This window comes from the organism of the source record quoted next, unplaced genomic scaffold, assembly GCF_019419815.1.
Source record: "Pyrus x bretschneideri cultivar Hongxiangsu unplaced genomic scaffold, Pyrus_bretschneideri_v1 Contig26, whole genome shotgun sequence".
NCBI lineage: Eukaryota > Viridiplantae > Streptophyta > Magnoliopsida > Rosales > Rosaceae > Pyrus > Pyrus x bretschneideri.
The window spans coordinates 2,622,660-2,640,932 of NW_025999568.1; the positions used below are offsets into that span (position 1 = coordinate 2,622,660).

An 18,273-nucleotide genomic window follows, 5' to 3' on the forward strand; every position below is an offset into this window, starting at 1 on the left:
ACGTTAGATGGCTTGATGAGGAACATCAAAATTGCTACCCTTTTCAGCAGTAATGGGCTGAATTTGTCCAGCTCCTGGATACTCATTTGCAGAGGAAGAGAGACGAAAGGTCAATCAAGAAGCTATATATACTTGGCAGATGGAGCTCTGGGAAAATCTAAACGGACGTGGGGTTTTGCGACGTGGCCTCCCTCTAAAAATATAATTTACCTGCTCCTCTTAAGAAAGTCGCTACTAGAAAAGCTAAAATTACCGAAATGAAATTTTCTGCACTTATTTTGTATGTTACCCGCTCCTTTTATGAAAGTCGCTACTAGTAATGAGATCATATTCAAATCCTTTCGAATCCCTTTCATCAGCTTTGCAGCCTCTTCAAGCAAACCAGCTCGGCTTAGACGACCAAGAATAGTGTTATAAGTAACCGCATCCGGTTCGATCTTAGAATGCTTCGTTTTGGCAAACATTTCCAAAGCCTGATTTGGGCCACCCGTCCTAGCCATGCCGTTAAAATGTTATTATGTGAGTTTAGGTCGGGAATGCAGCTGTTTTTCTTCCATGACTGCAAGCAAGGAATGTGCTTCATCTGTCATATCAGCCCTCATCATCCCTGACATGAGTGCATTATAAGCATACACGTCTGGAGTGCATCCGATTTTCTTCACCTCGTGAAAAAGATCCATCAAGACGCCCACATTTCCCAAAATGTTTAATCATCACACCATACACCCTAGCACTTGAACGACCACAGTTTTCGTTCAATTGTTGGAATAACTCATTTGCACCTTCATACCGCTTTGCTTTTCCAAGACTGTTGATCAGGCTGCAATAGGCAGCTGGACAAGGAGGAAAACCCTTCTCAGCCATCTCTTCGAGAAGCAAAAACGCGTTCTCAACTCTATTTGTTTTGCAAAAATCGTCAATAAGAATTGAATAGGTAAACGAACTGGGAGCAATGCTATTAAACCTTCATCTTCTCAAACCATGTAGCTGCCTCCGAAGCTGGAGCTCTGGATTCAAATAATGCTTTGATTACAGTGTTATAAGTCACCACATTAGGTGTGCAATGCAAAGATGACATCTCGTTGAAAATCTTAATAGCATCTTCTATACGACCTTCCTTTCCCAAACTGTTTATCAAATTGTTCATGAGCACAACATCAGGCTTACAACCCTTCTCTCAGAAGGTTTTTGTATATAGCATAAGCATCGCCTACCCTCCCCACTCTGCCCAGCCCCTTTATCACTTCCGTATAAATAAAAACAGTAGGCGGACACCCCTTCTCTTTCATATCCTGAGCTAGGCTTAAGGTGGACACCCCTTCTCTTTCACTTCCGTATAAGTAAAAACAGTAGGCGGACACCCCTTCTCTTCCCAGCCCACTTGAAAAACCGAACCTTAACATTCACTTCCACATCAATCTGGAGGACCGCAAGAACCAATCGATGATCCACTCTGAGCTTCAGAACTTCCAGCGCCTTTTCTGCATCAGGTCCCCACTTGAAAAGTTTCAAAATCTTTGTGAAACTGAAGGGTCTTTCCTTGACATGTTTCTACTTCATGGGAAAGTTTCGCTCTTCCCCAGATGCTGCTCTAGGCAACTGGAACATTTTAACTATCTCACTTTCTGCTTAATCACAACACAGAAACAGGTTATCACACAACATTCAGTAAGTGTATTCAATCAAAACCCAGTTGCACCAAAGTTCAAATCCCCCTCCTCGTATTTTAAATGAATTTAGAGTAGACTATTCCATCGTTTGTAAAAACAAAACCCAGATGCTAATTTAGAGTAGACGAATTCGCAACCAATTTTACCATAATGCACGATGTTTTGCAGCCAAATTTACACCTCCGGATCAGAGTGGATGATTCTACTCATGCTAACTAGTGCAATGATTCGTGTAAAATAATGTTGTTCCGGACGGCCTTCAAACGAAAATCTTGCGACAGGAGCTGCGGTTTCGGAGTTACAGGAAAGTAGCAATTGCGCCGGTGTCGTTTGAACAAGGACAAGAGAAGGACGGAGGAGGTAGGAAGGAGTGAAAGCAGAGAACGGAAGAGACAGGAGAGGGAGAGCGCCAAGACAAGACAATGGGAACTGCCGTTGCTTTTACCTTTGCTGCCGCTCTCTAGTCCCAAATTACTTTTAAAGTGATTTCAATAGTGTTATGCAACGGTAGATCACTACCACCATCACACCATCACCACCCCCTGGACCACCATCTTTGACACCACCACCTCCCCACCACCGTTGTCGTACTACCATAACCGCCATCCCTCTAGCCAGCATAGCCCGTCACCACCATATCCACCATCTTAGCATGGCCACCATAACACGTACCTCCGCCACCACCATCATCACCCCCCATACTATCTACTCCACCACCACCATCATCACCCCCCATACTATCTACTGCCTTAACCCGCCACCATAGTCATCACCACTTCCACCGTCTCACCATTGTAGCCACCACTGCTGTCACCATCTCGCACCACCATCACCAGATTCACCCATTACCCTCAACATGACCGCTACCACCTCCGCCATCATCCCCACCTCTCAACCAGTATTTTTACAACCATCCCTTATAATCATTGTTAATACAACCACCATCTACCGCTATAATAGTTGAGTTTCAGAATGAGCGTTCCAATTGTATAGGTAGCCCTGTCTCTATTATAGAAGTGTGATCACCGACTTTTGATTAAACCTACTTGTAACGATGAATCTTATCTCTATCACTAGCATCCACTACGTGCTCCATCTTCAAAGTTCCCGTTACAATTCTAATCTCGTCACTCAGTACTACAGAAATCATCTTTGCCGGTGAGAATGGAAATCCAAAAGCCAGGCTCAGACCTAAACCTACACTTCCACCAGGCGACAACGAAAGCGCACTGAAGGTTGCATCGAAGAGAACCTTGACGCACATATTCGCATGCCAACAAAATACCACCATAAATTTCAAAACCTGTCCGCAAGAGCATCAATGCAAAATTCGCAGAACAAAATCGAGCAATTTTGGAGATAAATTCAAAGATATAGGAAGAAAGAGTATCAATGACACATGAAAAACAAGATTAGAATGAAAAAGTATAAGGTCTAATGGTCTCCATCCCATCATAAGAGGCGAAAGAGACCCCGAGGGTAAAATTTCTCTTCAAAACCCTTCACAAAAAATCCGGAATTCTAGAGACCAATTGTACGGTACAATAAATAAAAACTGACAGACCACAAGCAGATAAAAGGCTTTACACCTAGAGGTATATCATCCATTTAGCACACCACGGGCCTCTCCCTCTCCGTCCAAACTGCGTTTTAAGGCTCAAAATGGAAGTGTATTATGCTAAAGAATCAAATCCTGAAACGCCATAAAAACCATAGAAAGGCAGGTACTCTACAGAACTACGCAGAACTTTGGGGAGCTTCTGGCTTGTCGGTTTCCATTGGTTCTGTAGAAGCCTGTGGCACCTCATTGTCGCCGTCAGCAGGATTCTCTGTGGGGCCCGGATTGGCATTTGCATCTCCGCCCTGAGGTTGCTCACTTCCCTGAGGAGGTGGGGTTGGCGGAGTTTCAGGAGCAGCTGGCTTGGCTGGTGCTGGTTTGGGTTTCGTCATTATCGGTCTGCAGAACCTGTCAACAAAAGCGGATAAAAGAAAAGGTTACCACTGTCAGATATCCCAAAGGCTTCCAAAAGACTTTATGAATAAGCAATAGGCTCTTGTTGTCTAAGACAAACAGTTCGTCAACTAACCAAAGAAAACAAATATATCAATGCAAGATATAGTACCTGTCAACTGCTTCAGCCTTCCGTCTCACATCAGCTGATAAGAGTACTGGGTTGGCATATTTGGGAAGCAAATCCTGTTGCTGCTTTTTCTCTCTTAACCAGGCCTCGGCTTCAACACACTCATTCAATACCTAAACAACACAGAAAGAATATTGTCAGTTGAAATGGTGGAGACTGGGGCAAGGGGAAGTCGAGTCCATTACCTTCTGTTTATCAGCCAGATCTATGTGTTCAAATTTTGCATCATTTGATGCTGCAGCTTCTCTGTAACTATTGACACAGTAAGCAAGTTGATCAATCACTGTTCCCCTCTCCGCGTGCTCCTTGACCCGCTCTTCAATGGGGTCACCTTGCTGCAATTTGAAAAAATCACCAATGCTCAAAAGAATCAAAACCAACAACATCAAGTTGGACAAGAGAAAACAGAGAACTTCTCACCAAAACACATTAAAAGAAGAAAATCCTCACCTTCTTCAGATCCTCAAGTTTGGCAATGTAAACTCCTTTGGTTTCGTCTTCACCATCTTCATACAGCCAGTCCTCCACCTCCTGAAGTCTAGCAATAAACGCTTCCCTCTCGGATTCAGTGACAAATTCATGATACTTGTCATTGAGCTGGCAATACAAAAGAGAAATTTAGCAAAAAAATATGGTAAAATAAAAATGAAAATGCATCACGAACATACAAGCAAACTACCTTGCTTCTCATGTTATACACGTATGCCTCAACAGCATTTTTCTTGTCTTTTGTTTCTTCCATAACACGGTCTTGTAAGGCCATTTCAAACTCCTTCTCAATTGCCTTCTGCAATTCATTTGGTGGCATCCCTCCATAAACTAACTCTGTCACAGGAATGTTTGTTTTCCTTACCTTTATCTTTTTAGCATCAGCCTGCATCGCAAAAACCAAGACATTAAGAGTGCAGTCCCCACAAACAGAACCAAATAAAACCACTGATAGTATTTAACCATTCCAAAACTGAATTTTTAAACAACACTTAGTACAGTCCATCATCCCTTCTCTTCTCTGTAGTGACATTAAATGTAGATTATACGAGTTAAAAGATTATGATGACTTTTGAAAACCCTTCCCCATAGTTAACGTAATTGAACATGAAAAGAATGTTCACCCAAAAGCTTAGCACAAGTAGACTATATCAAAGCAAAGCATAGAAAGTTAGGCATAAGTTATTCATCTCCTTAGTCCACATATAGCTGACTCAAATTGGGTAGCTAAACACTATTGCCCTCCCACGGTCCAGGAAAATAACAAATAACAAATGGAATAAACACATGTGAATCATGACGACTGACCTTCGCATCAGTTTCCATTTGCGCAGGCTTGTCCCCGGACTCGGGAACACCAGTTTCAGCACCCGGAGCATCAGCAGTGTCCTTAGCATCTTGCATGTTCACATCAGTCTCTTTGGTACTTGGGGGAGCCGCATCACTGGGTGCCTCATCAGTCTCCATCTTAGCAGCCTCCTTTGTTTGCTCTTTTGTGACAGGAACCTCAATTTCTTCTTCTTCCAAAAGCTACAGCATGTGAAGAAAAGCAAATAGAATTAGAAAGAAGATAATCAACCAAAGACATCTAGAAGCACAAAATGCTTTTAACTTTTAACAATCTTACAGTTGCTGAGTCTACAGACACAATCCCATGCAGGTTTAGGCGAGCTTTAACCTTTAGTTTTGCCCGCTCACTTTTAACGGACTGGAAAGGACCAATCTGCACATGTATAGTGTAGTAGAATGTTAGGAAATATCTGGCAGATAACCTAATAGCGTTGAGAGAAATTAGAGCGCACAAGTTTAAGATCCAATATTCAATTTGCCACTCACCGTATATGTGCTGATTTTTGCAGGTGCCTGCAAATCACTAACATCAGCATACTGCACATCAACTGAAAAAGTGCCCGATCTGTAAAATGTAAGGGCCTTGATACTCGGGATAGGATTTCCCTTGGGGAAAACAAGGGTATTTTGGTTGTTCTCAGCTGCTCCGTTCTGAGCGTCTGGACCAGAACCTTTCCAGGACAAGGAAATTGAAAATGGGAAGCTCTCATTAACCTTCATATTAAATGGGATAGCATTAGTTAATAACAAAACATAATTTTTTGCAAAAGCCAGCAGGTTAGACAACATACAGATTGGTTCTACTAATGGAAACAAATTCACATACAAAGCAAGAGTTAAACTCACCTGAAACTCTCTAACTTTGAATGTTGGACTAAGAATTGCACATTGCAAAGCACAACCCCTGGCAACGCACTCACTTGCATTCATAGTTCGCCTAGGCTCCTTGTTGAAGAAATCTGTCAATATCTTGATTATAGCAGGAACACGAGAGCCTGAACCGACAACCTCAACTGTGTGAATGTCCTCTATTGAAAGCTGTGCATCAAGAAGGGCCTTCTCCAAAGGTCCCTTCACACGTTCCAAAATAGGAATACTGATCTGCTCAAATTCATCCCGCTTAATAATTCCCCTAACATCCTTCTCTTCCATTAAACACTCTATATTCAAAGGTACCACAGGATTTGCACTAAGCATCTTCTTCAACTTCTCACAAGCGGTACGAAGGCGAAGGCATGCCCTTGCATTCTGTAAAACATCAATTTTGTACTCTTCCTTGAATTTTGCTGCAAAATGGTGGAACAGTACTTCATCAAAGTCCCTACCTCCCAAAGACTGGTCAAAGGAATGAGCCAATATTTTCAGCTGCCCCTTCTTAAAACCAGCAATGCAAACTTGCATGCTAGCATGCCCAATATCAACAAAGGCAACATTCAATTGGTCATTTTCTGGTAAATCCGTCTTGTAAATACCATAAGCCAAAGCAGTCGCTGTAGTTTCATGGAACAAGCGAAGAGGGTTCAATCCAGCAATTTTTGCTGCATCCATAACAGCTCTTCTTTGGAGATCAGTGAAATACACTGGAATCCCAATACAGCAATCGACAACAGCTGCATTGAGATTCTTCTCGGCTATGATTTTCAGATCAGAAAACAGCATTCCAAGAACTTGGGTAGGTGTAAATGTCTTTGCTTCTCCCAGATAACGGGCATGAATCAATGGATATCCATCAGGCCCTTCAGAAACAGCAAAGGGCAATGATTTGATATCCCTCTGCAACACAGGATCAGAGAATTGCTTACCAATCAAGCGCTTAATCTGGGAAATTGTGTTCTTAGGGTTCATCAATGCTGAAGCAGCCCCAGCTGTCCCAATGAACCGCTGCTTCTCACCAAAACAAACAAGGGCCGGAGTTTCACGCTTGGACTCATCATTGAGCACAACGTCAATACCCCTCTGCCTGGCTACGGCCACAATGCCGCTCTCATTGCCAAAATCAAATCCCACCACGCTCATCCTTGCAGAATTTTAAATCTGGAAAATAAGTAAGACCCACATTTAGTAAACAACCGAAACTAAAATTCAAAATCAAGTAAGAACCCACATTCACTAAAAACAACTGAAACTGAAATTCCAAATCAAGCAAGAACCCACATACACTAAACAACTGAAACTCGTGGAATCAACAACACCAGTTCAAACAAAGCACAAGGGAAACCACCATTCAATCATAGAAACAACCAAAAATCGGATGATGAATATCTTCACCGTCCTCACGGTGATTACAGTATCAGAAATAAATAATACAGTAGCTAAAGGAAACAGAAAAATAAGTCCGCAAATTACACCTCCGCAAATCTTGGATAAAAAAACCCTCCATCCCCATTCAAACTGCATAACATACAAAACAATAATCTTTAAAAAAATTAAAATTAACCGATCCTAATTGCAAATTCCAACCAACGCTAATCAACCAAGCAGTCAATAAACCCCATGATTATCTAATCACCTGAATCTGCTCAAACTAGTGTAATCGTACATTCACCGAATCTAGCTCAAACCCAAAAATAGACACCCTAAAAGATATAAGCAAAAAATTGAATCGCAGCAGAAAGTGAGGCAGTTCAACACTTAAATTAATCAAAACCCCTTAAACCACCATTCAATCATAGAAACAACCAAAAATCGGAAGATGAATATCTTCACCGTCCTCATGGTGATTACAGTATCACAAATAAATAATACAGTAGCTAAAGGAAACAGAAAAATAAGTCCGCAAATTACACCTCCGCAAATCTTGGATAAAAAAACCCTCCGTCCCCATTCAAATTGCATAACATTAAAAACAATAATCTTTAAAACAATTAAAATTAACCGATCCTAATTGCAAATTCCAACCAACGCTAATCACCCAAGCAGTCAATAAACCCCATGATTATCTAATCACCAGAATCTGCTCAAACTAGTGTAATCGTATATTCACCGAATCTAGCTCAAACCCAAAAATAGACACCCTAAAAGATATAAGCAAAAAATTGAATCGCAGCAGAAAGTGAGGCAGTTCAACACTTAAATTAATCAAAACCCCACCGAGGCTAAACCCAGCGTAAAATATCCAAATCGGGAAACGGTAAAATCTACATCAGATCTAACAGCATTTTCACATAGAGATCTGATCCGATGCAAAGTCTAGGGTTTTAGGGAACGTACCTCGAGGGAGATCCACAGAGAGTCTAAGGACGGGAGGAGTGAGAAGGAGGAGAGAGAGAGAGAGAGAGAGCTTCGGTAGGGTTTCTCGAAGCCTCTGCGGGAACGCTTTTGTGGAGAAACAGAGAAGGTTGCAAGAGAGACCTAATGAGGTTTTTTTTTGTTTGTATAATTTTCGCATGTTATATATATATACTTTTTTTTTTTAATTTAATTTAATTTAATTTAATTTATTTTTTAATGTTAGGAAGGTGCTGGAGGCGTTTAGAGAGATACTTCTTGTTCTTCTAGAAAGTTCTTTTGGACTAGCGAAATTAGAGAGAAAGGTAGAGGAGTATTCTCTCTGTATCGTTGTGGGAAGTGTCATGTATGCACGTACTTGTGGCAGATCAGACATCAGTTTTGCAGTTGAATCCAAGATGGATCACTCGAAAGCTGCAAATAAAGTGATGCTATATTTGCACGGAACAAAATACTATATGATCACATATCGGAAATCTAATAACTTACAAGTTATCGGTTATTCATATTCAGCTTTTGTTACATGTGTTGATAGATCAACTCTTGGTTACTTGTTCCTCTTAGTTGGAGGAGTGATTTCTTGGAAGAGGACATTAGCACATAAGCACAATGCATGACTACAAATCCATTGACAAAATGATTGGGGCCAAAGACATTTAATGATCATGTTGAAAGAATGGGTCTAGGTAACCATGATGATTGTCATATTTTATTTTGTTGTGAAGATTTGTTGTAGTGACAATATTTTGGTTCCAACATACAACTATAGAGCTTGTTTAATCCTTCTGTAACTCCTTCTGAGAAGTTCATTGGCACCTGGGCGATTGAATTCATGCACCAGCATTAGAGGTCAGAGAGGCACTTCAAGTAAGAAAGGACGAAGAGAGTTTGAGAATTAGTTTCTTTTCGTTACTTTTTTCAAGTTCTTACATGAGCATATATATTAAAGCTCTCTAACTAACTTAGATCATTAACGTTTAATTGAATACAAGGTCCCCTCACCTGTGCAGGTTGCCCAATCTTTATAATGGCTTGATGTGAATTTAGAACGACCACAATGAAGAACACGAATGAGAAGAAAAATGGAGAGCAGACAAGTATCTCCTGCTTACTTGGTTCTCCCTATTATCTCCATGAGTGAAAATCGACGTAGACGCGAGTTAGAAATAAAACTCAGGGGTGTCAAGAGCCGATATTATGGAAAATTCATTGCTGGGATGAACAGGGCACTAATAACTTATTCAACATCTCAGCAAATGAAGGAATACAAGTGTCTTTTGTTTCATTTGCTTCTTTCTTCCTTGTGGGCACTTTGTTGCGCTAGATTAATAAAATAGCTCATGGAACGGAAGGTTAATTACTCACTGCTAGCCAGTAGCTCAATTAACCTTCTTTGCACTCAGTTATAATTAAACAATTATCTATCACTATTATGTTATTCCTTAGGAGTGCTTTTGATATGATCTAATGCTTAAGAACCTTCTCATCTTTGAGGAGTTAAGCTCAAGTTTTAATTTCATCAATTTTTTGTTGATAGTGTGCAAGTAAACCTCATGTCATTTAATATATACCAAAATGGGTCACCCGCGCATTGCCAGAGGTTTGAAAATTGTATTTAACACTGTGTTTGAAAGTTGTAAAAATTGTATCACAAAACATTAACATTATTGAGAACATAAAGGTTGGAAAAGGTTTATAGATGAAATGTTTAATTTGTACAATTTAAACATAAAAGGTTGCAAGCTTTTTGTTTATAGACATACAAAAAATATTACAACCATCCATTGCACTTAGCAGTTGCATCCACTTTTCAAGTGGAACCAACATTTAGATACAAAAAGTTAGCAAATGTTGGTGTTGGTTCATTGATGAGCCAATATTATATTATATATTTTACCCTATTCTTAGTATGTTTTGGTAATTATTTTGATAGAATTTTGATACTGTGTTTTATATTTCCAATATAGAACATTAGGCTTCCTTTGGAGCAAAACATGATCAAACAGACGAATTTTGGAGTGATTCAAATTAAAGGACGTTCGTATCAAAATTTGGGATTTTTCTACCAAGCAGTTACTTTCTAGCGATGGAATAAATGAGCAGTGTGCAGTGCTGGAAAGTGACGTTTCTAGGCTGAAATTGCGTTTTTGGAGCCCAAGATGACCTCTGATGGGTTCATGGCATTCTGGAGAAGTGTTCAAAATATTCCAAACTTCAAATCCAGCTAAATTGGGCAGGTTTTGGAGCAGTTTAGGGGCCCAAAACGTGACTGTCCAGATTTTAGGCAAGTTTTACCATTTAATTTAGGGATATGTTTCCTATTTTACTTTAGTTATTTAGTTTCCTAGTTCAATTGGAAGACCTTTTCTTATGAGGATTTAATTTTTACTAGGTTAAATAAGCTTGGCCGGCCCTAATTATGAACTACTTCTTCTCCATGCGTTCTTTGGGAGAGGAAATTGGCCAAGTGTAGAGATTTTCAGACTTTTTCATTCAACGAGTTTCCGATCTTTTATTATTTCAATAAAGAACTTTGTGATTTTTATTATGAATATGCATAACTAATTCTTTTTTTGCTAGGGCGAGGCCACGAGCCTTAATAAGAATATATAGTTTCTTTTTAATTTGTTTATCATTATATGCATATAGATTTTCGAGTTATTAATCACCGATTTATATTGTCTAAGTGTCTTGATGATTCGCGACCATTAGGATGTTTAGAAAAGGAATTTGATGCAATTTTGGTCGGAGGTCGGTCCCTAAAATTGACGAAGGTTTCTTGTGATTAATATGTGCAAGTTCACTTAGGATGAATACCATGTCTTAAGGGTTGCATGGTTTGTCAAAAGGTTTCACAAATATATATATTTTACCCTATTCTTAGTATGTTTTGGCAATTATTTTGGTAGAATTTTGATACTCTGTTTTATATTTCCAATATAGAACATTCGACTTCATCTGGAGCAAAACATGATCAAACAAAAGAATTTTGGAGTGATTCAAATTGAAGGACGTTCGTGTGTCTTTTGGCGTGTTCGTATCAAAATTTGGGATTTTTCTACCAAGCGGTTACTTTCTGACGATCGAATAAATGAACAGTGCTCGGTGCTGGAAAGTGATGTTTCTGGACTGAAATTGCGTTTTTGGAGCTCAAGATGACCTCTGATGGGTTCGTGGCATTCTGGAGAAGTGTTCAAAATATTCCAAACTTTAAATCCATCTAAATTGGGCTGTTTTGGAGCAATTTAGAGGCCCAAAACGTAGCTGTGCAAATTTTAGGCGAGTTTTACCATTTAATTTAAGGATATGTTTCCTATTTTACTTTAGTTATTTAGTTTCCTAGTTTGATTGGAAGACCTTTTCTTACAAGGATTTAATTTTTACTAGGTTAAATAAGCTTGGCCGGCCCTAATTATGAACTACTTCTTCTCCATGCCTTCTTTGGGAGAGGAAATTGGCCAAGCGTAGAGATTTTCAGACTTTTTCATTCAACGAGTTTTTGATCTTTTATTATTTCAATAAAGAACTTTGTGATTTTTATTATGAATATGCATAACTAATTCTCTTTTTGCTAGGGTGAGGCCACGAGCCTTAACAAGAATATATAGTTTCTTTTCAATTTGCTTATCATTATATGCATATAGATTTTCGAGTTATTAATCACCGATTTATACTGTCTAAGTGTCTTGATGATTCGCGACCATTAGGATGTTTAGAAAAGGAATTTGATGCAATTTTGGTCGGAGGTCGATCCCTGAAATTGACGAAGGTTTCTTGTGATTAATATGTGCAAGTTCACTTAGGATGAATACCATGTCTTAAGGGTTGCATGGTTTGTCAAAAGGTTTCACAAAACTTAATGAATTGCGCATGTTAAGATTTGATCTGAATACCACAAACGGATTGCATGTTTGATGTAGCTCTATATTGGGGGTCAAAGTAGGCATATATTAGGAAAACCTAACCTTTGAAATATGCATATATAGGTCATAAGAAATTGGGAGAACTATATAGGATTGTTAAGGTGATGGTGGATCCCTAGTGCTTTCTTAACTTGATTTTTCTTTTTTTTTCCTCATCTTTAATATTGCAGATTTTTCTACTTCCATTAATTAAATTCGTTTTATTAAATTAGATCATAAAAATCAATCATCTCAAATTTCCATATTACAATAATTAATTAGAATTTGGTTTGCTTCGAATTATTTAATAATTCCTATGGAGAACGACCTTGCGAGAATCATTTATACTACAATATCCTTGTCATTCTTGTAAGTATTATAGGAGTTTTTTACCCTTTTGCATGTGTGGTAAAATACTGATCAAGAAATTGGTGTAGTTGTTGGGGATTATTTAAAATAATATGTTCTAATCAGATTTTGAATTAGTTATTGCTGTATATAAAAAATATTTATAAAAAAAAAAATTCGATTTTATTGTTTTCTACATATTGCAGCAATGCAGTGCATATTACAACAATATGTGCATTGTTAGCACCTGTTCAGCAAGGCAGAAATTGTTTCCATTTGATCTAGAACCTGAGCAGTATTTAAGAAGGAGACGCAGAGAGCAAAATTTACAGTAGGTTCCTTCCCTGCAGGGGACTTTTCTGCAGTCTTTATTTTCTAGGGATCTGCACAACAAAGAAACAATGACTTTTGTTATTCTATAGGCTGGATAGCCTTTAGGTGATTCATTGACAGCATATGCCACTCACATACCAAGTTGCATTAGTTATCCGGAAGTTGAGGAAGGTTCTACATTCGAAATAAAGCATCACATGTTGAATATTCTACCTACATTTCATAGGTTACCTACCGACGATCCTAACATGCACATTACAGAATTTTTAATAGGATGCAATAATATTTTAGTGAGAGGATTTTCAGCCGAATCTATTAAGCATCGTTTATTTACTTGCACTTTGAAAGATCAAGCAAGGAGATGGCTCCTCACACTTCCATCTAGAAGCATTAGCACTTGGGACCAGCTCAAGTGAACTTACCTCTTTTAGATGGCATAAAACAAGTGCCCAAGTATGCAAAATTCCTTAAAGATCTTTGTACGAACAAGAGAAGATTCAATGATCAAGAAACTGTGGCATTAAGCGAAGAAGTATCAGCTGTTTTGCAGAGAAAGCTACCACCAAAGGTGAAGGATGCCGGTAGCTTTACCATTCCATGTGTAATTGGAGGGAAAGAGTTTGGGAGAGCATTGTGTGATTTGGGGGCATCCATCAATTTGATGCCATATTCAGTGTATGAATCACTAAACCTTGGAGACTTGAAGGAAACAAAGGTAGTAATCCAGTTGGCAGATCGTTCAAATAGATATCCCAAAGGCTTATTGGAGGATGTACTTGTGCAAGTGAATGAACTTATTTTTCCCGCTGATTTTTTTGTTCTTGAGATGGAACATGACCCTATGCCTATTGCACTTCCTCTTATATTGGGAAAACCATTCCTTAGAATGGCACGTACGAAGATTGATGTCTGCGATGGTACTTTAACCATGGAAATTGATGGAGAAAGTGTCAAGTTCAAAATCTTCAATGCTATAAGGTACCCTAGTGATTTTGAATCTTGTTTGTCTATTGATGCGTTTAACTATTTTGTGCAGGATTGTTTTAAAGAAGGTGTGGGACAAGACAATTTAGAGAATTCGTTAGTTCATAGCATTACACATGAAAAACTTAATTATTCTGAGCACATTGAAGAAGAATTAATCCAGACAGTGGCAGCCCTTGAGTCTCTTTCACCAATTCATGGTAAGTCTTCTTCCTATTTTATTTCTCTTCCTACTTCTAACGAAAAAATTCTTCATTCTGTGATTCAGGCACCCAAATTGGAGCTTAAACCGATTCCTGAACATTTAAAGTATGCATTTTTGGGAGATGATGAAACATTACCGGTCATCATATCGTCACAATTCATAGCAGAAAAAAGGGAGAAACTGATCCGAGTACTGAAGGATCACAAAACTGCCATAGCTTGGAGCATTGCAGATATCAAAGATATAAATCCAGCTACATGTATGCATAGGATTCTGCTGGAAGAAGGTGCAAAACCTACAAGGGAAGCTCAACGCTATTTGAACCCACTTATAATGGAGGTCGTCAAGAAAGAGGTTATCAAGCTTCTTGATGTTGGCATCATATATCCTATCTCGGACAGCAAGTGGGTGAGCCCTGTTCAAGTAGTTCCGAAGCGATCCAGAGTCACAGTTGTTAAGAATGAAGCTAGTGAGCTAGTGCCTACACGTGTGCAAAATAGTTGGAGAGTTTGTACAGATTATCGGAAGATAAACAACACCACACGCAAGGATCACTTTCCAGTTCCATTCATTGATCAGATGTTAGAAAGGTTAGTTGGTCATTCTCATTATTGTTTTCTTGATGGATATTCTGGATATAATCAGATTGCAATTGCTCTGGAGGATCAAGAAAAGACGACTTTCACATGTCCATTTGGCACATTTGCATACCGGAGGATGCCGTTTGGACTTTGCAACGCCCCCGCCACATTTCAAAGGTGTACGGTAAGTATCTTTTCTGATATGATTGAGAAAATAATTGAAGTGTTCATGGATGATTTTTCAGTTTATGTTGATTCTTTTGATATATGTCTACATAATCTGTCCCTAGTTTTAAAATGTCAAGAAACTAATCTGGTCTTAAATTGGGAAAAATTTCATTTCATGGTTTCGCATGGATTAGTTCTAGGGCATATCATATCTGAAAATGGAATTGAAGTTGATAAATCTAAAGTAGAACTTGTTAGTTCTTTACATCTCCCTATTACTGTCAGGGAGGTTCGTTCTTTTCTTGGACATGCAGGTTTCTATCGTAGGTTTATGAAGGACTTCTCAATGATTTCTAGACCCTTGTGTTGTTTGCTTCAAAAGGATGTAACATTTGATATGAATGAAGAGTGTGTGTTAGCATTCAACAAACTTAAGGAGTTGTTATCCACGGCTCTTGTGATCATGCCACCAGATTGGAGTTTACCTTTTGAGTTAATGTGCGATGCTTCAGACTATGATGTTGGTGCAGTTCTAGGACAGTGTGTCAACAAAGTGCCACATGTCATCTATTATGCATCACAAACACTCAATGATGCACAGTTGAATTATTCAACAACAGAGAAGGAGCTTATAGTTGTTGTATTTACTTTAGAAAAATTTAGATCTTATTTGATTGGAACTAAAGTTATTGTGTTTTCTGACCATGCAGCTTTGAAGTACTTACTCACAAAAAAAGATGCAAAACCGCGACTCATTCGATGGATACTTCTGCTTCAAGAGTTTTGACTTGGAGATCAAGGATAAGAAAGGGAGTGAGAATGTTGTAGCAGATCATCTTAGCAGACTTGTGCACTCAAACTCAGAGGAAGATCTCATCCCTTTACGTGAAAGTTTTCCGGATGAGCAATTGTTTTCATTAAAGGTTACTGACTCTTGGTATGTAGATATTATCAATTACGAGGTCACCAAAAAGATTCTGGATGATTTTACACGTGCTCAGAAAGATAAGCTTGTCAAAACCGCCAAATACTACGAGTGGGATGATCCTTATTTGTGAAAATATTGCCCTGATCAATTGATTAGAAGGTGCATCCCTGAATTTGAGTTTAAATCTATTCTAACTTTTTGTCGTTCTTATGCATGTGGCGCCTGTGAACACGAAAAATTAATGTTCACCGAAATTTCGATGTCTACAGCGCCCATTTAGGAGTAAAGAGGACAGCCCTTAAGGTGTTAGAGAGTGGTTTTTATTAGTCTAATTTGTTTAAGGATGCGTACGAGTTTTGTGTAACATGTGATCGTTGTTAACGAACAGGTAACTTGGGCCCAAGAAATCAAATGCCATAAACCCCTATTTTGATTGTTGAGATCTTTGATGTGTGGGGCATTGATTTCATGGGACCTTTTCCATCTTCAAATGTTTTTCTTTACATTTTATTGGCTATGGATTATGTTTCTAAATGGGTGGAAGCAAAAGCCACCAAAACTAATGATTCAAAAGTTGTTTCAGATTTTATTAAGACTGACATCTTTGTAAGATTTGGGACACCTAGAGCAATCATTAGCGATGAAGGGAGTCACTTTTGTAATAGAACATTTGAAGCGTTGCTTAGGAAGTACAATGTCACATATAAGGTGTCTACACCTTATCATCCGCAAACTAATGGTCAAGCAGAAGTATCAAACCGTGAGGTGAAGCAAATTTTGGAGAAAACTATGAGTCCTAGTAGGAAGGATTGGAGCATGCGTTTGAACGATGCATTGTGGACATATAGGACTGCTTATAAGACTCCTATTGGAATGTCCCCATTTCGGTTAGTTTATGGGAAACCATGCCGTCTTCCAGTAGAATTAGAACACAAAGCTTATTGGGCGATCAAAGCCTATAACATGGACATGAGTGTTACCGGACAGCAGAGGAAGCTTCAATTGAATGAGTTAGATGAAATCCGGAATGATGCATACGAGTCTAGTCGAATATACAAGCGAAATCAAAGGCATTTCATGACAAGATGATATCAAGGAAGAGCTTTGCCATTGGACAGAAAGTTCTTCTATTTAATTCTCGCCTTCGGTTATTTCCAGGTAAGCTTCGTTCTCGATGGGTTGGTCCATTTGTTATAACTAATATTTTTCCTTATGGTGCAGTGGAAATCCAAAGTGCAAAGACTAGAAATGTGTTCAAAGTGAATGGATATAGACTCAAACCATATTACGAGTTTTTTGCATAGCATGATGTGGAGGTTGTACCCCTCCAAGAACAGCTTCCCTTGAATGATTACTCTTGGTACCGTCCAGCTGCGGACGTAAAAGCAAACGCTTATGGGAGGTGACCCAATATTTCTATTCATTGTCTTTTTATGTCATTTTCAATTTTTCGTTTGTTTTTTTTTTTCTGAGTTTTCTTGCGTGCTAAACTGAATTATTTCTTTTCTTTGTAGGAATATTTGGTTATGTCCACCCTTGGAGTTTATTGCAGAATTGAAGTTTGGGGGTCATCGTTTGATTTTACTGCAAATTGGGGAAGTTTTCAGTCCAAATGCTTTATTTTGTTTCTTATGATTTTATTTTTATTTTATGCATTATTGTGTTTTCTGACATTGGAGACAATGTCCAGTTTAAGTTTGGGGGTAAGGATTAAAAAAAATTGAAAATTTGAACTGGTTTGATTTGTTTCCTTGTTGTTGCTTTTTGTTTTCTTAATTAGTTTTGTTAACTCTAAAAAAAAAAAAAACCCAAAAAAAGAGAGAAAATTATGAAAATGAAAAAATCCAAAAATAGTCTTATTTTCTTTATTGTTTTGAATTAGATTTTTGTTAGTTTCCCGACCCAATAATATAATTGGATTGAATTTGAACCACGGTGATCAAGAACTTAGTAAGCATGTATTGTCTGAAATTCCTTATTCTCTTGTTAGTTTTGTACATGTTTAATCATCTTTGAAAAACCAAAAGCACATAACCTTGTTGATGTGAAACTAAAGCATGATTTAAAGCTTCGTATGTGAACATAGTGACCATATACAACCTATGTGAGTTTTTGAGCCTATTGAAAGTTTGTGCATTTTTCATACACTCCTATTCTTTCATGTGTGATGAATTTATGTGACTTACATCTCTAGAACTTGCGTAATGATCTTTCGAAATGTTTGTCATTGATTGCATGAACTTGAAAAGGATAGAGGCATTAGGTTTATCACCATGGCCCAAATAAGCATGTTTCCTAAAGAAAAATGATATCATTAGATTGCCAATCTGAGCTGTATATGTTGAGCCTTTTATTTCTTATCACCAGATATGTCTACCCTTATACCTTAAACATATTTCCTTACCCTTTCCAAACTAGCTAGTGAGCAATGTGAGATTGTCATATGA

At 38.4% G+C, this 18,273-nt stretch overlaps 3 protein-coding genes across 3 annotated transcripts; 1 reads left to right on the forward strand and 2 right to left on the reverse strand.

Moving 5' to 3' along the window:
- Positions 1-109: 109 nt before the first annotated feature.
- LOC103948877 (pentatricopeptide repeat-containing protein At3g16010) lies at positions 110-1,761 on the reverse strand. Its single transcript, XM_048587265.1, is given in 7 exon segments — positions 110-350; positions 353-508; positions 511-547; positions 549-681; positions 683-960; positions 962-1,165; positions 1,167-1,761. Coding segments are annotated over 7 exon segments (1,110 nt in total). The 5' UTR covers positions 1,404-1,761; the 3' UTR covers positions 110-285.
- A 1,302-nt stretch (positions 1,762-3,063) lies between these two features.
- On the reverse strand, positions 3,064-8,522 carry LOC103948842 (heat shock 70 kDa protein 15). The gene is made up of 10 exons (XM_009359916.2): positions 8,360-8,522; positions 5,996-7,183; positions 5,636-5,863; positions 5,427-5,522; positions 5,108-5,329; positions 4,491-4,685; positions 4,262-4,408; positions 3,997-4,146; positions 3,794-3,924; positions 3,064-3,636 (listed from the first exon to the last, which is right to left on the reverse strand). Exons 2-10 carry the CDS (start codon positions 7,163-7,165, stop codon positions 3,408-3,410), a joined length of 2,568 nt encoding a protein of 855 aa, XP_009358191.2. The 5' UTR covers positions 7,166-7,183; positions 8,360-8,522; the 3' UTR covers positions 3,064-3,407.
- Positions 8,523-9,434: 912 nt separating this feature from the next.
- On the forward strand, positions 9,435-16,915 carry LOC103931906. The gene is made up of 5 exons (XM_048587135.1): positions 9,435-9,474; positions 13,392-14,656; positions 14,795-14,914; positions 15,281-15,438; positions 16,438-16,915. Exons 1-5 carry the CDS (start codon positions 9,435-9,437, stop codon positions 16,913-16,915), a joined length of 2,061 nt encoding a protein of 686 aa, XP_048443092.1.
- Positions 16,916-18,273: the final 1,358 nt, after the last annotated feature.

Bases quoted from the DNA above. Each gene is read 5' to 3' on its own strand.
- LOC103931906 (XM_048587135.1), top strand. From the start codon at position 9,435: ATGAAGAACACGAATGAGAAGAAAAATGGAGAGCAGACAA. The intron at 9,475-13,391 runs GTATCTCCTGCT...TACCTCTTTTAG, and splicing joins GAAAAATGGAGAGCAGACAA to ATGGCATAAAACAAGTGCCC. The intron at 14,657-14,794 runs GTTTGTACAGAT...GGATATAATCAG, and splicing joins GTGTGCAAAATAGTTGGAGA to ATTGCAATTGCTCTGGAGGA.
- LOC103948842 (XM_009359916.2), bottom strand. From the start codon at position 7,165: ATGAGCGTGGTGGGATTTGATTTTGGCAATGAGAGCGGCATTGTGGCC. The intron at 4,409-4,490 runs GTAGTTTGCTTG...TTGTATTGCCAG, and splicing joins TGTATAACATGAGAAGCAAG to CTCAATGACAAGTATCATGA. The intron at 3,637-3,793 runs GTACTATATCTT...TTTTGTTGACAG, and splicing joins AAGGCTGAAGCAGTTGACAG to GTTCTGCAGACCGATAATGA.